The following is a 21,269-nucleotide window of genomic DNA, read 5'->3' as shown; positions in this document are numbered from 1 at the left end:
TGGGGTTTTTTTAAAAGATTTTATGGGAGTTCTGTTTATTTCAGACCCAGTAGAACCCTTGCACAAAAGTTGCCTAAAATACTCCCTCCCCCTACACAGGAGGACTTCAGATTTCTATAATAGGCTGATCTGAGCACAGCTAAACTTTTGCATCCCTAGCAGTGGATGCATCCCTCAGCTTTTCTGGAAGGAATCATAGCACATGTAAAGAGACACAAGACTTGTCTCTCTCACCTCTGGAGCTTCTCTTCTCCCGCTCTTTAATTCAGTAGAACTGTCGTGGAGACGTTGTGCTTTGCATTAGTTTAATTTTTTGGCAGTTGAATAAAGGCAGAGCAATCCCAGAGAGCTGAGCAGTATTACCGAGGAATTTAGTGCAGTGGAACAAAACAAAGCCCTTTCAACCTTTAGCTGCCAGTTTTCAGACTCTGCCCAGACAGCATATGGAAGGCAGACAACTTGTGTGTGGTGCTGATGGGGCAGAATTTGATCAAGAATGTGGTTTCTTTCACTACCAGGGTTTTGCTGAATATTGGCATTGCTTTACCCTTCTACCAGTCTTGACCCAGCAAGGTGCCAGAAAACATAGCTGCAGAAAGACACATGTCTGTGTAAGCCTTGGTTGAGGCATGGAGGACTCTTCTCTGCAATGTGAACTTTCAGTGGACTTTCTCTGTTTTAAGGAAGGTCTGGTTTGTGGAAGGGTAATAAAGGCTCTCTAAATCCTTGCTCCTCTCTGCCCACTTGGCCTCATGGTGAGCCTCATCAGTGCTGCTGATGCTACAGCCAGCTGCTCTGTAGCACTGCAACAAGCAGTTTAATAGAAATAATTCCAGGGTTTTGCTGGATCACTCAGGGTGCAATAGACTAGTATCTGTAGTGCATGTAATATACAGGGCAAACTTGTGTTACCAGAGTCTTTAGGAAAGGGGGGAAAAAATGGTCTCTCTCCAGTTTTCTCTGGGCTAGCCTGATACAAAGCTGCATTAATGCTAGAAAAAAGCATGCATCTGATGAAGTGGGTATTCACCCACGAAAGCTCATGCTCCAAAACGTCTGTTAGTCTATAAGGTGCCACAGGATTCTTTGCTGCTTTTACAGAAAAAAGCAAGAGTCCTGTGGCATCTTATAGACTAACAAATGTAATGGAGTATAAGCTTTTGTGGCTGAATACTCACTTTGTCAGAGGGTATTCACCCACGAAAGCTTATGCTCCAATACATTTGTTAGTCTATAATGGGAGTCAGCAACCTTTCAGATGTGGTGTGCCGAGTCTTCATTTATTCACTGTAATTTAGGGTTTTGTGTGCCAATAATACATTTTAACATCTTTAGAAGGTCTCTTTCTATATGTCTATACATACAATAGTTTAGTATTATATTAAAGTAAATAAGGTTTTTAAAATGTTTAAGAAGCTTCATTTTAAATTTCAGTTAAAATGCAGAGTCCCCCGAACCAGTCGCTAGGATCTGGGCAGTGTGAGTGCCACTGAAAATCAGCTCATGTGTTGCCTTTGGCACGTGTGCCATAGGTTGCCTACCTCTGGTCTATAAGGTGCCACAGGACTTTTAGTCTGGATCTGTAAAAAGCAACAAACACAGCTACCCTCTGATACTTGACATTCATTCTAGAGAATCCCTCCTGCTGTCCCCACCTTGAGTCTAAAGGCTTAGAAGTGAAAAGCTCTTTTGCCACCTTTTATTTTGGAGCTGCAGCTATGATTGCATAGTTTCATTTCTGTATTGTGGCTTGGTTCATTACATGGGCCGTTACCAGAATGAAAGGAGTTTCTAAAAACATTCACAGCCAGCAAGCCTCCTGTTAAGTTGGGCTAATTTTAATCAGCCGATGAGTTGTTGGCTTCCTTTTATTCCATTACGGTTGTCCCCTTTTTAGATGGTGCCCCTGTCTCATCATTTGCTGTATTAAAGTGGCTGTCCTTAGTTGTATAACAATGGCTAGAAACACATTCTTAGTGGCTAAAGAGTGAAGTCTAAGCTTTTTATGTAACAGACTTCAGATGTGCACGTTTAGGGATGAGTCCCATGTTTGATTCCCTTCTTATCCACAAGATGCACTGTGTTTACAAAGAGTATTTACCTCTGTTGCTTGTACCTGTGCAGTATGTTAATCGCCACACAGGACTTAACCAGCTCCAAAATGAGATTTAGGCTTGTTTCATACAGTGGGCATAGACTTTACACCCAAGAAAATAAAGTAGGTTTGACTTGCAGGTCCCAAGATGCATTGTACAAGGCAGCCCACTGTTACCAGCCCTCAATGACACGTGGGAAACTGTTAAAATTCTTGCTGTAGCTATAAGAGCTCTGTGTTAGTTCTGATTTGGGATACTGCTTTTTTCTTCAGCCTGTAGATTCTATTAAATTATTTGATGTAAGTTTTTTATGTATCCAAGTTTTTTTCCTTAGATAAGATCTATATCCCCTCAGACACTGCTGCAAAACTGATTTTTTTTATATTGATTTGTTTTACTGCTGTTAACCTAGCAAACATATTCAAAATCCTTCCCCACAGAAATCCTGCCATTATTTCTTCTGTGTAAACATTGTTCAGCCTGGGATTGCTGGGGCTGAGCATCGAATGAAGAAAAGCTTATAGCATTGAAACAGCTCTGCCTGAAATGATGATGGTTGCTATGTGTTTTGAAGGCTGAAGAAAGGGGACTGGCCCCATTTCTAACTGATCTATGTGGTAGAGTTGTCAAGCTTGCTGTAAATGGTCATGAAGATACCATAGGTTGGTCAGTGGAGGGAATATGCAGGAACTAGTAGTAACTTATAGGCATAATTTTCTACTAAATTTCACATGCATTAAATGTGACTTAAGGAATGATATGTGAATTCTCTGTCCCTTAGTGATGATTAACAGTCTCCTAGGTAATTGCCTCCTATAATTGTGCAAGATAATCCATGAAGTAGCTTGTTGCTGCAGGGTCATTTTGCTCTACCAATGAATGTTCACTAAAAGCTGTAGAAGCATTTGTCTGAAATATTTTGGTCCAAATGACAAAGGGTGACCGACAACGTTAATTAGCAGTAAAATTCCTAGTTAGCCCAACATGCTAACATTTAACATTCACCCTCTAGCCCCCCGAGTATATCTCATCCCTTGGAGTACTGTGTGCATACTGTGCAATGTGAATCTAACCCTGTGTCTCTAACTTTTTGCTCAAGTGCCTTCAAAGCCAGGGTGGTGGCAGGGGGAGTTCATGCTGAAGCTTTGCAACTGGATCTAGCTTAGATGAATGTTGTCTTAGATGTTTGATCTTTTGGTCTCTCTCTGGAAAGCTTCCCAGAGCCCAGTGAGTGTCGAGCTAGGACAGAGGTGGTTCGCTCCCTTGGTCAGCTGACTGGTGTCAGCACTCACTTCTCACTCTTGCTGGCCTGCTAGGAAAAGTGCTGCAGGAAAGCCATTGGCATTGCTGAGGATTAAAACAAATTCCTGAGCTAACAAACACTGAAGTCTAAAGTATTACCACTAACTAGTGTATTAAACTGCAGCCTGTGCTCAAATGTATCCCATGGTGAGATGGCAGCTTATTGAAATTAATAACCTCCTGGTCTGAACTTTTGAGATGGCAAAAACAGAGCAATGCTGATCAACATCTGTGGATATATCTGCAGGAGCAAATTACTGTTGTAAACAGTCTCTCCTCTCAAAAGAACAGGCACCAGGAACCAAGGATCAAAATGCTTCAGGCAGAAAATGAGGTGACAGATGTTTAATCAACTTATTCAATGTAAGGGTTTGTCTGTCTCCTCCCTGCCCCTTCCAGAAATGTGTAATGGTCTGTGTGGTGTAAGGGTGAGTGCCTTGTGACCACCTTCTTCTCCATGAGGAGTGCTCATTCACACTTTAGGGGCACAAAGATACATTTTGGTATTAAACTGAATTTCATATCCCTGTCCTTGTTGACTGGCCCTCGCTTATCCTGGAGTGCTTTTTGCTGAAGGTAGGTGGGGATCTCTTTACAAAGACAGAAGCAAATATTCAGTAGCTACCCCGGACTTGTGTTTAGCTGCCAGGTTTCTCCCCCTGTACAGCCAGAGTTTAGTTCAAGGGTCAGTGAGAGGATGGAGACTTGGTTATCCTTCCCACAGAGCTCAGCTGGAGAACTTGGGTCTAGTTTTTAAGATGCCATAGTTACAAGGAGATCGAATGACTTATTGGAGCGGAGCAGGGTAGGACAAGCCATTCACAGCCTGCTTCAAACTTACAAAGATCCATTCTTTGATGGTGATCTGATCACTGTGTGTAGAGCTAGGAAAAAAGTAAACGCTTTCCCACTAAAGTGAAAATACCCTCCCTATCCAGAAAGTGTATTGGCATTTCCTGTCCCCTCCCTCCCAACTACAATAGAACTGACAAGAAGCAGCAATATTAGCCATTCCGAGCACAGGTTCTGCCTTGCTGCACATGGCCTGACCCCAGGCTGGAGTGAACTCTGCCATTTATTCTGTCATCTGCTCTTAATAACATTTTTTAATACCCTACTCCAAATCCTCTTTTGTCAAGTGTGAGTGATCTGACTGATGCTTCTCTGTTGGCCTATGATGATACACAAGGCACTCCCTGAAATGTGTTCCCTTGTGCTGTTCGTTGTCAGCTCTGCAGCTGGTCTGACTTACGGTGGCTCTTGAAGTGAGAGGCTGGTGCAGAACTAGATAATTCTGGACTAGCCAGAATGAATAATCAGTCTTTAACGTGTTCTTAAATTTTTCTGTCTCGATTAAATCTTCAGTGCATTAATTTATCTCTTGTCACTTGTTTAAAAGTTCCTATAACAGGGTAGCAAGGTCTAGGACAGAGCTCTTTTGCTGACTCCCTCAGATGCTAGACTACTGCATGATTATAAAGTTATTTCTGCCCACTCGCTATTTCTGACCAGCTGAGTTCTACTGGTCCCCACACAGTAGCATAAGAGGGGTTTAAGCCTCTTTCTGAGGAAGGGAAGGGGGGTAGAGGCTAAGACAGAGGTACAGGGAAGGAGTTAAAGCTAAGTTTTTTGTTTGAGTTCTTTAAATTACTAAAGGCAAATTCCAGGCAAGTGGTAAGTGGTTTTTGTTTTGGATCAGCCATGGTATGTGCATCCTGCTAGGAAAAGGCTGAGAATGCCACCTACGTAGCTCCATTGTCCAGCCATTCGCTATCAATGGGCAGTGACTGTATCAAAACCAGAAATCTGTATGTCAAACCCTAACTCTTCATGACAGACTTGGCTATGGCTAGTGCCAGCCAGAGGGGCTGAAGGAGAAGTTCCTAGGATGTTCCTGAGGGCTGCAGTTATCTCTGGGTTCTTGAACTCATGCTACTATCAGTTCTGTGCCAAATGGCAGGCTGCTGGAGCACATCCTGAGGAATACCTCTATGGAGGAGTTGCCCTTGATGAAAGAAAATGAAGGTCCCTTACATCCTCTTTCTTAATCTGTTGAGCTGATTCAGCAGTTGCTGGGTAACGACCAATGCAATGTAAGCTAAGAGAAGCCTGCCTTTGTCTTAATATCACCCCTCTAGCTGGTATTGCTGTGGTTGCTACCCATAAATTCTTCCATAAGGAAAGGTGTTCTTATTCTATGAAAGAAGCTAATGTGTATGTTCTCTTTAGCTTGCATTTAGGCCTAGAAATATTTAAAAATTCTGCTGCATGCATTTTGCCATATTATAATATATGGAGAGCTGAAGCAAACATATGTTCTGAAATATTATAACTAAGCTGAAAAATTAGGGGGAAAGCAGTCAGTTTTGTTTTCTTAGAAGGCTTTTGCAGATACCATCAAAGGAAGATGCATGAGTGGGTGCTTCTCTACACAGCTTCACTAAATGCAATACCTACCACATGGTGTTATATCCAGGTACAAAAGCATTCTTGGTACCCCATAAATAGAAGTATCATTCTACATTGATGATACCACCTATGTGTTCTTCTGATACCTTCATCTCCTATCAAGAAAGGACAGGACAATACATGGGTATAAATACAAAATAGATAATATAAACAGTACTTCAGTTTAGCCAACCAGATCACTTTCTGTCAGCTCTGCTGTTTTATCCATTTGATTTAAGAATGATTCTAGTTTATCCCCAGCTCCTGTGATCATATGATGATCCTATTACTCTTTGGACTTCATATTGCCAGTGTTGAAAAAATAAATATCCTTCTAGGAAAATAAAATCATCATGTCAGGAATTATTCATAAAACATTGCCATACTTAAAACTGGGCTGTGTATGTGCAGCCAATATTCCCTTGTAAAACATCAGTAAGTTTGGATTGTGTTTGTCTATAGAGAGCTGTGTGGGAGGACTCTCTGCTTCTGGGACTTTGCTGTGCATGGCAGCATGTGTGTATGTGTGAATCAGCAACTCTGCGTGCGTACACAAAACAGACCTGGAGATGCTCAGTCTTGCTGCAGGGAGCCCTTCTGGCTCTTAATTGCCCCTCACCCAACCAGATTTGCTAATGTCTCCCACTTCTTGTGCTCTTTCCTTCAGACAATTATGGAACAGTACAATCCCAGCCTCAGGAACTTCATTTCCATGGGGAAGAACTATGAAAAAGCCTTGGCAAGTAAGTGAAGTCGCGCTGCAAATACATTCAGTGCTGAAACCCTTGGTGCAGTGGATCCTGTGGTATGCGGGGAGGGGCGGCTCTGGGCAGAGGCAGACAGAAGTACTGGGTGCAGGCAGGTAGCATTGTTCTGGAATTGTGAAATATTCTCCATAGGGCAGGGGAAAATTGCAGAGTGTTTTTTAATTATTACTCTGACATGAGGTGCTAAGCCCCTCCCAGGCGCTCGTTACCTGAAGAAGCCTGGTCCCCAAAACACCTTAAGAATGATGAGCTTGAAAAGGGCTTGAGCTGTAAAGATTTAGCTGTTAGTTGGTGAGAGAACCATATATTTACAATCTTTTTTTAAAAGACCATCTTGCCACTTTAATATTTTTTAAAATATTATTTTAAAAACCCTTATTTTAAAATGGAGATTTTAATTTTTGACTCTGATTTTTAAAGGCTGCCATTTCAAGGCTGGGCGTGCACAGAACTAAGTAGTCTAGCTCAGTTGTCTCCAAACTTTTTTTTGATCACGCACTCCTATCAGTAAAAAAATTTTGAGCACACAGCCCCTGCTGCGCTGCAGGGCTGGCTCTACCATTTTTACTGCCCCAAGAGCCAAAAAAAAAAAGCCGCCCAACTGCTACACACCCTGAAGGATCCTCTGGTCTCCAGAGTGGGGTGCACAATTGGTCTAGCTAACCACTTCTTAAAATAGAATCACAGAAAATTAAGGTTGGAAGAGACCTCGGACTGTCGTCTAGTCCAACCCTTTGCTCAAGGCAGGACCAACACCAACTAAATCATCCCAGCCAGGGCTGTGTCAAACCGGGCCTTAAAAATCTCTAAGGATGGAGATTCCACCACCTCCCTAGGTAATCCATTCCAGTACTTCATCGCTCTCCTAGTGAAAGTCTTTCCTAATATGCAACCTAGACCTCGCCCACTGCAACTTGAGACCAATGCTCCTTGTTTTCTCGTCTACCACCACTGAGAACAGCTGAGCATCATCCTCTTTGGAACCCCCCTTCAGGTAGTTGACAGCTGCTTTCAAATCCCCCCTCATGCTTCTCTTCTGCAGACTAAATAACCCCAGTCCCCTCAGATGTGAAGTCACTTACTTTGAATGTCCAGTCCTTTTGGAGGTAGTTAAAGAAACATAGATTTAAATCACTAAATGGCCTGTTGGCTTTCATATATTTGCAGATTTTTAAGGCCAGAAGGGGCCATTTTAATCACTTAGTCTGGTTTCCTGGATAACACAGGGCACAGAACTTCATGCAGTTCTTCCTGTATCACCCCTTTTGTGACAGGTTGTCTGGCTATAGATTTCACATTGCTGATCCTACCAGGAGATTGACACATCGGTGTCTGGTAACTTTCTGACGATGTGTGTTGCGTTAATAATAATCCATAACAAGTGCCAATTGAAGGTTGTCCTCTTGCTCCTGAAAGCCACCGGATATCAATCTCCTGATATGATTAATAACATGAAATTGAGTCCTTGTCTAGCACAGCACAGGAGAACCATAGGACAGCTGCTGTGTACCAAGTTGATGTGGAAGGTCTCACGTGCTAAGTGTGGCAATCTGTCCAGAGTGCATAAGGAGGGTGATATTGACATGGTTACTCTACAAGAAACTCGTGCTGCAGCCTGTAAGATGTAGAATTCATGGCTGCCAGCTCATGACCGCCATGAATGACAAAATTTAGCCTTGCCACGTACATCAGGCATAGTCTTAAAGATATCTCGGCCCTGGAGGAATCCAAGACCATGGACATCCCTATTACTGTGATAAGAATTGGACATCCAACCACAATGAACATCTGTAAACCTCCAAATCTTGAAGCCTGTATTGCCATCTCTCTCACCCAGCTTTGTACGTCAGACTGATTTCAGTAGTCACCACTCACAATGTGGCTATCTGAGAAATGATGCAGCTGGTGAGCAACTTACAGGTTGGGCCTGGTTCATAACTGTATACCTTCCTTTAGACTCCAACAATGAAGGGATCCTTGCTTGGTCAGATGAAATACTGAACACAATCTGGACTGCTGTCTTGTGAAAGACAGTAAGTGTTCCTCTGCAAGCTTCAGAACCAGTGCTGGGAAACTTTCCCAGCAGCCAACGCAGCCTGTTATTGCATGGTGGCTTTGAAGGTCTGTTGCTTGAATCAATGCTGAAACCATGCCAAAACATCTGCAAACTGAACTGGGTTGCATATGCTGCAGAAGTTGAAGGGCTGCATTGTGTCAAGCTGATCCCGGAAAACTGAGCATAAGAACGGCCACACTGGGTCAGACCAAAGGTCCATCTAGCCCAGTATCCTGTCTTCCTACAGTGGCCAATGCCAGGTGCTTCAGAGGGAATGAACAGAGCAGGTTAATCAAGTGATCCATCCTCTGTCACCCATTCCCAGCTTCTGGCAAACAGAGACTAGGGACACCATCCCTGCCCATCCTGGCTAATAGCCATTCATGGACCTGTCCTCCATGAATTTATCTAGTTCTTTTTTGAACCCCGTTAGTCTTGGCCTTCACAACATCCTCTGGCAAAGAGTTCCACAGGTTGACTGTATGTTGCTTGAAGAAATACTTCCTTTCACTTGTTTTAAACCTGCTGCCTATTAATTTCCATTGGTGACTGAGAGCTTTGTTCACCTTCTTATTAAAGCTTCTGCAAAACCCCTTTCTTATGTTGTGAAATGGTTCATCTTACACCTCTGGATGATTGTGACAGTCATATTGTCTCAACTATGGGCCACACAGTAAATCCATGCCTGCTTCAATCATTTGCCAGTGGCCTCTCAAGCTTACACCAAGTCATTTCTGAAACTACCCATTGGCTCACCAATCGGGACGTGGCTATTTGAATGTTGCCGATCGCCTGTCGACCTGATTTTTAAATTGGGCAATGGAATAGATGTGCCCTTCCTTAGAGGGACCGTCGTCTCATTTGTGAAGACCCTGTTGTTGTATGTCCCTTTATCATCTGTCTTTGATGGATGGAAAACATTTCATTAGGTGTTTTTTTTGAGAACAAGTTCATATTCTTAAAGGAGCTCCATGAAAACATCTTAAAATCATAGAATATCATGGTTGGAAGGGACCTCAGGTCATCTAGTCCAACCCCCCCGCTTAATGCTGAAACTGCAGTCTCTTCTGCAGACTAAACAATCCCAGTTCCCTCAGCCTCTCCTCAGGAGTCATGTGCTCCAGCCCCCTAATCATTTTTGTTGCCCTCTGCTGGACTATTTCCAATTGTTCCACATCCTTCTTGTAGTGTGGGGCCCAAAACTGGACACAGTATCCAGATGAGGCCTCACAAATGCCGAATAGAGGTGAATGATCACATCTCTCGATCTGCTGTCAATGCTCTTACTTATACAGCCCTAGAATCTTATGGTCCAGTTCTCAAGTGAGTCTGTCCTGAGACATCCTTTTATGGAAAGGGGTGCACAGCAAAGTGAAGTCTCTGAGCTTTAAAGTAAAGCTCAGTGTATGTAATTTGTAGTGATAATGTGGAATCTGAGAGCTCCATCTGGATTTCAGTCTTGAGATTCTTTTTTCCCAAAATAACATTTGGATAGAACTATTGACGCCTATAGAGTACCACCTTCCCATGTCCCCTTTGGGTCTGAACCCTTCCCTAACCTCCCCCGTTTGCTTTTCGCTAGTTCTCACTATCGGTGTCTAAGCAGGTTTTCTAGGTTAGCCTAGCAAGTGGGGTCCATCCAGCTCAATCATCTGTAACCTTGAAAATACGTAGTAGCGCTCATTTTACAAAGCTTCCTGATCTGAGTCCAGCTGGGTGCTATTGGCGGTTTCTTCTCAGAACTGAGCTGGTGCGTGGAATTTAATTGCTTGTTACCTTCAGAGAAAAGTCCCTAAGGATTCAGCTGAGGTTATAAGAATCAGTGTATGAAAGCCTCCATTGTAGATGGCCCTGGGATCCTTAGAGTTCAGTTCCTATCTCTCTACCTGCCTGTTTAAGTTCTGCTTTCAGTTACAGCCTCCTTTTTTCTTTTTTTAATTAAACAAAACACCCCCTGTTATCTAGTGAGTCAGACTTCTACAGTATCGCATCCTTTGGCTGAGATTTCAGAGACAACTCCTTTGAACAGCCACCTCTAATCCCCACACATGCACTGGCTGTTGATAACCAGTGAGACTCATTTAGCATTCTCCACAAACTAAACAAAAATATAATTGTTTCTGCTCTTCTGGACTCTTGCGGTAATCTCCTGGGAGACTGATACGTAATGGTGCCCTGTATGCAGCAGTGACCTCCAGCTGCATTAAACCACCTTAACTGAATTGTGGTTCCGGAATTGGGTGGGTGTGTTCTTATTAATTTCATTTTAAGTCTCATTCTGTGTGGGCTGCATTTAAAAATCAGATTCCTCCTGGGGAGAAAATGTACAAAATCTTGCAGGGGAAAAAAGCTGTTGGTATTTGCGAATAAAGGTGATTTTATTTATTACATCCCTGAATGACCTGGACAAGAAATGGAGAGTCTCTTATTTAAAATGTTGCTAACTTAATCTGAGTCTGTAGTGTGTGGGTGTGTTCTTCGGGCTTTTTTAAAGCCTATGCTTAGAATAAAACCAACATATTACCCTTGATATCTGAAAGCACTCTGGGGAAAGCACTCTGCTTTGAGATCCTGACTCTAGCCTCACCTCTGTATCCAGAATAAACATTACAGCACAAGGCTTCATGTAACTTCTTTTTAAATTGCCTTTTGTTATTTTGTAGTTCTGATATTAATTTCTTCAGGTGCCCTTCAGAAGGGCTATCTTAATCAGTAACACATATTGGAAGAAACAGCACATAATTTAATGGTGTTGACCAAAAGCTATACACCATGTTCTTGTGATTAGAAGAACCCTCTCCCCAGTTATCTGTTTAAAAGTGGTGTGTAGTTGGATTGTCGTCAAACTAGCTACAAGAATGAACTGTAGTGAAAGTCCGTGTTAGTCAGTTAGTTAGCAGTGATTTTTTCTGAACAATAAAAGGATTATTATAGGCAACAATAGTTGTGCTGAAGCATTTGGGAAAAAGTATCCAGTTCTTATGTGCTACTTTTTTTGTCTGACTAACCCCATAATCTTAATGCTGTAGCCCTTTCCCTGCCTCATCCTGACCCTCTCCTTGCCAATTTGTTACCCCCGTTCATTGTCTTCTATCTCCAATTAAATTGCAAGCTCTGTGGACCCAGTGACCTTGTCTGTTTATACTGGACAGCATCTAGCACCCTGTTGGGCATTGTAGAAATTATTCTAAGCTCCGAAGCTAATGAATCATTTTTATTTCCTGATGTTTTTCAGGTGTAACGTATGCTGCAAAAGGCTATTTTGATGCTCTGGTTAAAATGGGGGAGTTGGCCAGTGAAAGCCAAGGATCTAAAGAACTGGGTAAGTCAGGCAGCTTAATCATATAAATAGACTCTCAGTGTTTTTAAGTAACAGGAGTGAAACCAGATTCAGCTCAAGAGGTGTGTTGTCAGATCTAATGTGGAGTTCCCACCCTACCTACCTCCAACGGGTGGCCTCTGGCAGGGATGTCCCTTTGGATTTGAAATACTAGCTTTAACTAAGAGCTAGCCGTCTTGTTGACCACACAGTAAGTGACTGAGTGCAGTTCCTGGTGTCCTAGCTGCCGATGCTGTACAAACAAATTTCAAGTAATGTGAGCTCAGTTGGTGTGCTCCTCCCTTAAAAAACAAGGAAGCCATCTGACTTTGCCCTTTCGTAAGGGGAATGAAACATTTCAGTTGACTGGTTTTTATTTAGTCTTTTTAGAGTGGTCATCTAGAATATGGTTGGGCAAATCTGCAACAGATGGACTGTCTAGGTGGAATTTTTGTGATGGTGGAATAAATCCACCTCCAGTCTGTGAGAGATTCACTGTGTTTGTCTCAGTACGTGGTGTGTTAGTGTGCGTTGCCAGGAAAAGTCATCGCAAACCTCCAGGTATTTGACCTTAAAGATCAAAACATGTTTTTTGTCCCATGTTAGGTAAACATACAGGTTAGATCTGATGACTCTGCTGGGGCAGTGACTTTTGAAAAGTGCAGCTGTTGCTTTCCTGTCCTCGCAGGAGACAAGGCAGTCCCTGCCTTTCATGTAACCAACAGAGGCATGCAGGCTTCGAGGCAGCAAGCATATTTCGAAGACTTCTTGGCTGCTACTACTTGAGCTCTGTCGGAGTGGGATAAATAGTGGCTAAGTGTCAAATGGATATCTCTCTTAGCTCTGAAGATAGGAATGCAAATTATTTTCTTAACGCTATTATTTTGATTGCTTGGCACAAACCTGTCGCTGCCTCCCCCCCTCCCCCCGGTTTCTTGCTGGGGGAAGGGTTCCTGAGCAGCTGTCCATATCTTTATCTGGGTTAGAAGAGGATGTGGTTTGGAAACATCATTCCAGTTATGAGTGTTTGCAGCCACAGCTAAGGCAAACTCCACTGGCAGGCCTAACTTAGCTGAGTTAATGTGAAGATGTTTGAGTTGCGGACTCGGATCAGGCTCCTGTTGATAACCCATTTTCTACAGGGTTCTATAATGGCTGTAACTATTTCTGTGGATGAAACGGTTGCATAATCTTGGATGCTTTGTTTTTACTGACCATTGACAGCATTTGGGTTTGAAGAGTTTTAGGGAGTGAGTTTGCTTGAACTGTTAGAGCAAAGGTGTCCGACTTTATATATATTAAAAAAAAAAAAAAAAGGCGCCAGCCAACTAGCTAGTTCCTGCCCCTTTTGAAAGGCAGAAGAGGTAGGCTGCAAGGAGAGGGTGATGTGAACCTTTACTCTGGTATCTGAACAGGAGTGCTCGTTTTTGGCAGAAATCTCCTACAGTGTTTTAGGGGACAGACCCAGCTGTACGCTGCTGGAGCTGGATTTGCGAGCTGGACCCTGCTGACTGCAACAGAGCAAATTGCTGGCTCTGGTACATGCTGTCTGCAGTTCTCCTATTTGAATGCACCCCATGACTTGTATTTGCCCAGCAGATTAGAATTACTCCAATGGCACCATCAGTTCTAACCTGTTCAGTGGCTCTTCCTTTCCCTCCCTTCTATTTACTCTTGAGATAAAGCATTCAGGGAACTGCATTTCCACCTTTTTGGTCAGTCTGGCACATGTCCTGCCTTAACTCTTGAGTTCTCTCTCTCTCATTTCAGCTCCACATAAATGCGTTCCTTTCTCCCAAGCTCTCCTTTAGAGATGCGCCATCATCCCTTGCTCAGCGTTCAATTGCTCTAGGGTATGTCTACACTGCAAAAATAAGAACCCACAGCAACGAGTCTCAAAGTTTGAGGCAACTGACTCAGGCTCGGGGTTAAAAATAGCTGTGTAGCCATTCCTGCTCAGACCCTGAGCTCTGAAACCTGGCAGAGGGGGAAGGTCTCAGAGCCCAGGCTCCAGCCTGAGTGGGAACGGTTTGTTTTTAAGCCCCAAAGTCAGTTGTCCCTCAGGCTCTGAGAGTTGCTGCTAAGGGCTTTTTGCCATGTATACGTATCCTTAGACATTTTGCCTTGTCTTCCGGAATGGAAGTAGACTGTTCTTTCCTACTGATTCTACCTGCTGGTCTTGCTAGCCAGAGTACCGTACTCGGTAACAGCCTTGGTAAGTCGGTAATATCTCTAAGGAGCAGCTGATTATGGACAAAGGCTTCAGGTGAGGTGACTTCAGGAGGCTTCCAAAATTAGGGACCATAAGCCCCCCGTCTTCAGTTTGGATCAGTCCTGCTTTCAGTAAATTCCACGCAAAATTCCATGGACCCTACTGCTTTAGTGTACTGTAAATCCTACACTGATTCTGACATTGGACCAGCTATGCACAATATGTTGGCTTAATCTGAAGCTTTTGTGGAGAAGCATTAAATGTCTTATTGACATCTAGTTTATCAGATTAAAACTGCCCATAGTAATCTGCTTCTGTGTAATAAATGAACACTAAAAAGAAATCTGATCTCCTTGATTGAGCACCACCAATAATGAAGGTTATACAAGTATTTCCGTTTAGTTTTAGCAAAAATAGTTCAGCCATATGAGACCATAACTTTCTCATTTATATTAAAAGCTTTTTGCTTTCCTTCTTGAATGGCTTCAGTAATTTGAGAGAGAAACTTGAAATCTGGTATGTCTCATTTGATGATCTCATGGGAATTCATTGCAGTTTGTGAAAAATATAAAGGTTTAAAGAAGGGCTTCTGAAACATACATACTGAATAGCTACATAATCTGCCAGCATTCGTTTGGTTGGGTGACTTCAGTATTTTTCAGTGCATTTGAAAAAGTTTGTGTTGCATTCTTAATTCTTGTTGCACAGCTCCTTGGCTCAGGGCTTAAAATTTAAAATGAAAATATTTTAACGAACCTTGCAGTTTTTTGCTCTCTAGTCTGAATAAGCAGACCTAAAATAAAAGCCTGTGCTTAAGTTATTCATATTCTATTGGGTGTAGTCTAATATTTACAGCATGGATTTTAAAAAGCATAGTATACTAGAGCATAAAATTGTGGCTAAAGTCTCGGAGAGCTGATGTGGCCAATGACAAACTGCTTCCTAGCCTGATTCCTAATCAGAGAATTCTTCATAGGGCATGGGAGAAGAGACCTTTTGAAACTGGCTTTCTAAACAGCATCCCTGATTGAAGGTATTAGTTTTCCTGGGAAGACCTTGACCTTATCAATCCTTTTAACAAGATACAATTAACTTGGTGATAGCATCAAACAAGTGCTGTTTGTTTACTTCGATCTAGGTTACCTCATTCATTACTAGAAGTTTTAACGGACAGTTAATAAATTACTATCTTGCATTAATGGAGCAAACTTAAGTTGATCCTCCCTTTGTCTCTGGAGAGGATCTATCTTCCTCCTTTACCAGCATGAAAAGATGTTCCCAGATTTATGCAGTGACTGTCCTGTTCTTTTTAGACTGTCTACACTTGCAACTGAACAACAACTCATGTCGTCATTCACAAGGTTTGCCACAGCAAGTGCCTATGTGAACACCTGCGTTGTCAGCAGGAGCATGCAAACCCTGCTCGTTAGGGGTGGAAGTACTTTGTTGGCAAAAGTGCTGACAAACAGCGTTCACACTGCCCAACTTTTAGCAACTCGGCCATGTCTCTGAAAGCTGTGTGGTGTAGACATGGCCTCCTTAGCTTGGGCTTTTTTGTCTCCTAGGCTCAGACTTTAAGGTCAGAAGGGACCATTGTGGTCAGCTAGTCTGACATACTGCACATTGCAGGCCACAGAATCTCACCCACCCACTCCTGAAATAGAAACTAAGCTGGCTGAGTTACTGAAGTCCTCAAATGATGGTTTAAAGACTTAAGTTACAGAGAATTCACCATTTACACTAGTGTAAATCTGCTAATGACTCATGCCTCATGCTGCAGAAAAAGGCAACCCTCCCCCCACTGGGGTCTCAGCCAATCTGACCCAGGGGAAAATTCCTTCATGACCCCAAATATAGCGATCAGTTAGACCAGCGGTTCTCAAACAGGGTTATGAGTACCTCTGGGGGTACACACATCTTCCAGGGGGTACATCAACTCATCTAGATATTTGCCTAGTTTAAAACAGGCTATATAAAAAGCACTAGTGAAGCCAATACAAAGTAAAATTTCATTGATAATGATTTGTTTATGCTGCTCAATATACTATACATTGAAATACAAGTACAATGTTTATATTCCAATTGATTTATTTTATAATTGGATGGTAAAATGAGTCCGTAATTAGTCAGTAATAGTGTGGCTGTGACACCTTTTTTTGTATTTTTGTCTGACTTTTTTTGAATGAGGTGAAACTTGGGAGTACACAAGACAAATCTGATTCTAAAAAGGGTACAGCAGTCTGGGAAGGTTGAGAACCAGCTGAGTTAGACCCTGAGCATGTAGGCAAGACCCACCAGGCAGTTGAGTTGGGATATTTTTGTTCTGAAGAAGAATGCCAAGCCTGACACAGCTGAATGCCAAATTCTGTGTCCTATCATCTAGATAGTTGGTTGCTTAATGTTTCCTCTCCAGAAATGGAAACATTCTGGCTTTGTTAAATGTCTGACCCCTTTCTAAAAGTTAATGAGGAATATTATGAGGGTAGAGTCCATGTCTGATTTCCAGCCTGGTGCAGCTTTTTTTTTTTTTTTGGTAGCATGAATGTGAGTGTAATGAGCTCTTTCCATTTTGACTGAGCCAGAAGTGGAAAAACTGTCATTGCAAAGTTGTATTCCTTTAGTCCTGTGCAACCTTGCAGCCTGTCCTGAGAACCCAGGCTTATTTAATCCTCAGAGTTGAATCTTGTGAGTGTAATGAATGAATGTTTGTTTGTTTGTTTGAAATCTTTCAGCAGCCTTTCTAATACCCCTCAGGCCTCCATCCACCCACATTTAATTCCGTGCTCTCTGGTTCCTAGTCTAAAATCTGATTGTAGACAATGTATAAAAGACAAGTGTGTAGAAAGGATGATCTCAGGTAGTAACAGATGAAGGAATAAAAATCAAGCATTCTGTCTGTAATAGACTCTCTGGTTTGAGCATTTTAAGTAGAAGTGCCTTTCTGGTGTCTGCTCTGATCAGAACTCCACAAGGAAGCCTCAAGTTGCTGACACTGGACTTCATGTCTAGGCATGCCATCTTGTGGAGCGGGGAGGCTGAAAATCACCTCGTTTCTCTTGATGCTCAGTAACAAACAATAACTGATTTTGGAACATTCTGTCTGCGTGCCCCAGAGAGTACCTTAAAGGTGTCTTGTACAAGGAAAAATTGTTTTTACCTTTGTGTGCTTCTCTTCCTGATGCACAAAGAACATGACCACTATTTCACTGCCTTTCTTTCTATCTTTAAAATATCAGGAAAATAAGGGAAGCCCAGACTTGAGCTGGAGGTCTATTTGGAGCTTTCTCTGCTCTTGACAGAAAGGGCCAGAGGTGCTGAAGCTGTACTAGGGATCACTTCTCTCTCCTCTCTGGCAGATGTTTGTGTTTAAATAGCTATTAAGCCTTCTGCTGTGATCTCTCCTGGATGTCGTCACCACTTCGTTTGCAGTAGCGTGTTGTCTGTGTCTTAGAGTGGAAGCTTCTAGAGGCAGGGACATGTGCTGAGAACAGTGATATTCAATAAATATGGAAAATGAGATTCCCTTGTGAGGTAGGTACTTGGTAAGAGATTGCATGAAGTAAGAAATTCCGCAAATGTTTCCATTGATGCTGCGGATTAGGTGGGGGACTACCCAGAGAACAGGCAGACTTCTGCTCTGACTTGGTGTAGTGTGAGGCGCTCCAATGTTTGTGTGGATCCTTGCTGAATAACAGGGCAATACCTATTGTGCACAAAGCTGCTTTAGAGTTACTCGGGGCCCTTGTTAATGAGTTGTCCAGTGGGAGTTGCATATTCGCTATCTCACTGTATGCTGCCCTGAAAGGAAAACCACTTGCAGTCAGGTGTGTTGTAAATGAAGCGTGTCTGTAGCTGCTGATTATGCTAGATTCTGAAGCATCATGACTTTGTGTTCACCCAAGTGTCTTTTTAGAGGATGGAGGAGAACTTAATTTAGGGTTTGAGTGGTAGCCGTGTTAGTCTGTATCAGCAGAAACAATGAGGAGTCTTTCTGGCACCTTAAAGACTAAGAACTTTGTTAGTCTCTCTAAGGTGCTGCAAGGACTCCTCATTGCTTTAATTTAGGGTGTTCAGGGTCTTTCCTGGGTGTGAGATGCTGCAGGTTGAGCAAGTATGCCCAGGTTGGGGTGGGGGTGGGGTACAGCCCAGCCAGCAGTGGAACTATAGACTAGTTGCCTTGATTCTCCTGGGGACTGAGGGTACAACTACACTGCCAAAAAACAAGACAGTGAGCCTCAAAGCCTGGGTCAGTGGACTCAGGCTGTGGGGCTAAAAATAGCAGGGGAGACATTCCCACTCGGCTGGAGCCTGGACTCTGAGATCCTCGCCCAAGAGGCAAAGTCTGCTGCTGTTTTTAGCCCCACAGCGTGACCCGGGCTCTGAAACTTTCTGAAGTGTAGATGTGCCCTCTTTCACGTCACTGAAATGTGGCTTTCACACCCTTTCCCTGCTTGTTTCCTTTTGGTGTCCATTGGCATCTCTCATTCCCTGCACAGAAAAACTAGACCCGTGCCTATGGTGTGAACTCTCCCTTTGAGAGAGATTCCTTGTGCTGCTTAACTCGGATTGTGCAATGACTTGCACAGTGGGTCCAGGTCTGTAACTAAGGCTCCTAGGCACTATGGCAACACCAAGAATAAATAAATAAATGATTCCGAGGCGTCTCGGAGGAGCTGTGTACTGATTTCAGATGGGGGTTCGACATGGAGCGCTTGGATGAAGTGACTGGTCACTGTAGAGCCTGTTGGGTTTGGGCTTGGAACTGACGTTTTTGGAAAGTGCTTCTGAAGACCTTTTTTTTTGTAAAATTTTCCTCAAGCATCTAAGTGACTCAATCACTTAAACACTGGCCAAGGGATCACTCTTTCCAAAGTGCCTAGTGTTGCATACTGGGTCATGGTCGAGGCACAGCATATTCCTTCCCCCCCCTTCTCCCTCCCCTCTCTCCAAAAAAAATTGAGTTTCAAGCAGTTGTACGCAGCTAGTGACTTTTCTCTCTGCCCAATGTGCACTGGCATCATGGCATGGTGAGATTCCAACTAGACTTCACTGGGGAGCAGCAGAGCAAGTTCAAACCCCCCCTGCAGAGCTGGGGAAGAGAAGTAATGATTCCCTATTCACAGGGCTCCTCTCAGATCCATCAAGGTTGCTGCTGCAGGAACTTTCCCTGAAAGAGGAAGGAGAATTGGGTGGTTAATCTCTCAGTACCGAGATGAAACTACCCTCTGGAGAACAATTTCCTTCCAGGATTTACATCTGATATACAGTTTGCCTGATGATCTAATTCTAACTGATGGCACCCCCTTGTGAAAACTCCGTTGTGGAGCTGTTTTGTAACGTAAGTGGAGAAGACTAGACTTAAAAACCTTAAACTGCCCTTGTAAGGCAAGATTTAAAATACTCCCTTCAGAAATTGCAGTTGGATGCATGATAAACACCTATATGGCAAGGGTATGTTCTGCTTTGCTTTTATTGCATGCTGAGAAGAATTTCTGTAGTCTGATCTGCAGGAGAAAAGCCTGGTAAGGCTCCATGGCACATCCCTTAAGGAGAATCCCATCCCAGGACCAGAATCCATCCTGCCTGCATTCTAGCATGGACAATCGGATGGGTATATGTGTGCATCCACGCTCACTTATGATCTGCAATGTGCCCTCTTGGGGCTGGGGAAGTCAGGATATTACTTGTTAAATTGGTTTTGATAGAATTGTTAACATGAGGTGCATTCTTCTTTGAGTGCAGAACCAGAGCATGCCCTGCCTCCTGTAGGTACTGGTGTCTTTGGCCCAGATTGGAAGCTTTGTAGTACTGTGCCGAATCCTCTGGGACATTGTATTAATCTCTAATTGGATTTGCAGTTCTCTGCTGCCATAGCAAGCTGCTACCTGAGATAGTTATAAACACTGTGAATGTTAAAGGTCTTTTGTCTGGGTAAGGCAGTTAATCTGGAAACAGATGTACAAGGGACCAGGGACTGCTGCTTACTGGAGCTGGCTAATGGTGTTTGCAATGCTCTGTGAACTGTTGTGTGCTGGTCAGTCGCTTAACACATCAGTTTACATTTCTCCTGTGAGAGGGATACAAAGGAAAACCCAAGCTGAATGTCCAGAAATGTTGCCTAATGGCGAGGCGTCAGACTGTGAAATAGCCTCCCTATGGCGAGTCCTGTTAGCTAGTGGAGTAACCTCCCTGTGGAAGTAATGAAAGCCCCATTGCTTGAGTCATTTCACATGGGAGTGAGCAAAGCGCTGAATTAGATAACCCTGAACTGGCAGGAGAATGGACTCTCCGCACCTCTCCCATCTATGATCATGTTAAGAGCTAATCAGTCATAGAAAGAAACTGCCCTGTACACATAGGAAGCCGTGCCTTAATCCTACAATTTCTCAGATTTAAAGTAACTGCCTTTGGGGATGGTGGGGACGTAATAGGGAGTCTGTTTGAAATGTGGGGCTCATTGAGTGGAGAACGCTCTTCACAGCAGCTCTTTGGCCTCCCTTAAATCTTGATGGAGATACAGCTGTGCTGCTAGCCTCTGATGATTCAGAAAGCCAGCTTGCTGACTCTGCTTCTCCTCCTGCACCCCCGATGGATGGTTGCTGTGCCTTTCTTCAGCTGCTTGGCAAGAGACAAGCTGTGCATGTGTTCCTGGGAACCCCAGTGAGCAAAGAGATGAATCGCTCAGGATAGCACATGGGAGTTTTAGCTGCTTGATTCTTGACCATGATGTCCAAATGAAATAGCAAACCTAGTGAGAGTCTATTTTAGAGGGCTATTGATTTGTTCAGTGTGAAGATGAAGAGCCCGCTCTGTATAGGAGCACACTCTGTGTAAAACAAAACTGCATGTAGTTCATACCCCCTTCCCTGCTCTTCACATTTCACGTGGGTAGTCTGTTTTTTCCTTCAGGTACAGAATGTAGCCAGCAAGTGTATTCTGTACCAGTCATTTCTGTAGCTTTGTTTCACTGTCTGTAAAGTGTCTGTCTGGGACTTTGACTTTCATAGGCTAGACTTTCTTTAATGCTTTTCTGTACACCATGACATTAGTCAAAAGAATCGCTGTTAGC

General features: G+C 43.2%; 1 protein-coding gene across 3 annotated transcripts in view; it reads left to right on the top strand.

The window, feature by feature from the left end:
• The window catches only part of BAIAP2 (BAR/IMD domain containing adaptor protein 2), an 85,399-nt gene that overhangs the window by 8,283 nt on the left and 55,847 nt on the right, over positions 1-21,269 (top strand). For all 3 annotated transcript variants that reach the window (XM_050920755.1, XM_050920757.1, XM_050920756.1), the window contains exons 2-3: positions 6,514-6,589; positions 11,905-11,991. In XM_050920755.1, coding sequence (XP_050776712.1) covers positions 6,514-6,589; positions 11,905-11,991 — 163 coding nt within the window. The remainder of the gene's footprint in view (positions 1-6,513; positions 6,590-11,904; positions 11,992-21,269) is intronic.

Source organism: Gopherus flavomarginatus, chromosome 12, assembly GCF_025201925.1.
Source record: "Gopherus flavomarginatus isolate rGopFla2 chromosome 12, rGopFla2.mat.asm, whole genome shotgun sequence".
NCBI lineage: Eukaryota > Metazoa > Chordata > Testudines > Testudinidae > Gopherus > Gopherus flavomarginatus.
Note: the sequence above shows the minus strand (reverse complement) of the source record. Positions and strands in the feature narration are given on the sequence as shown.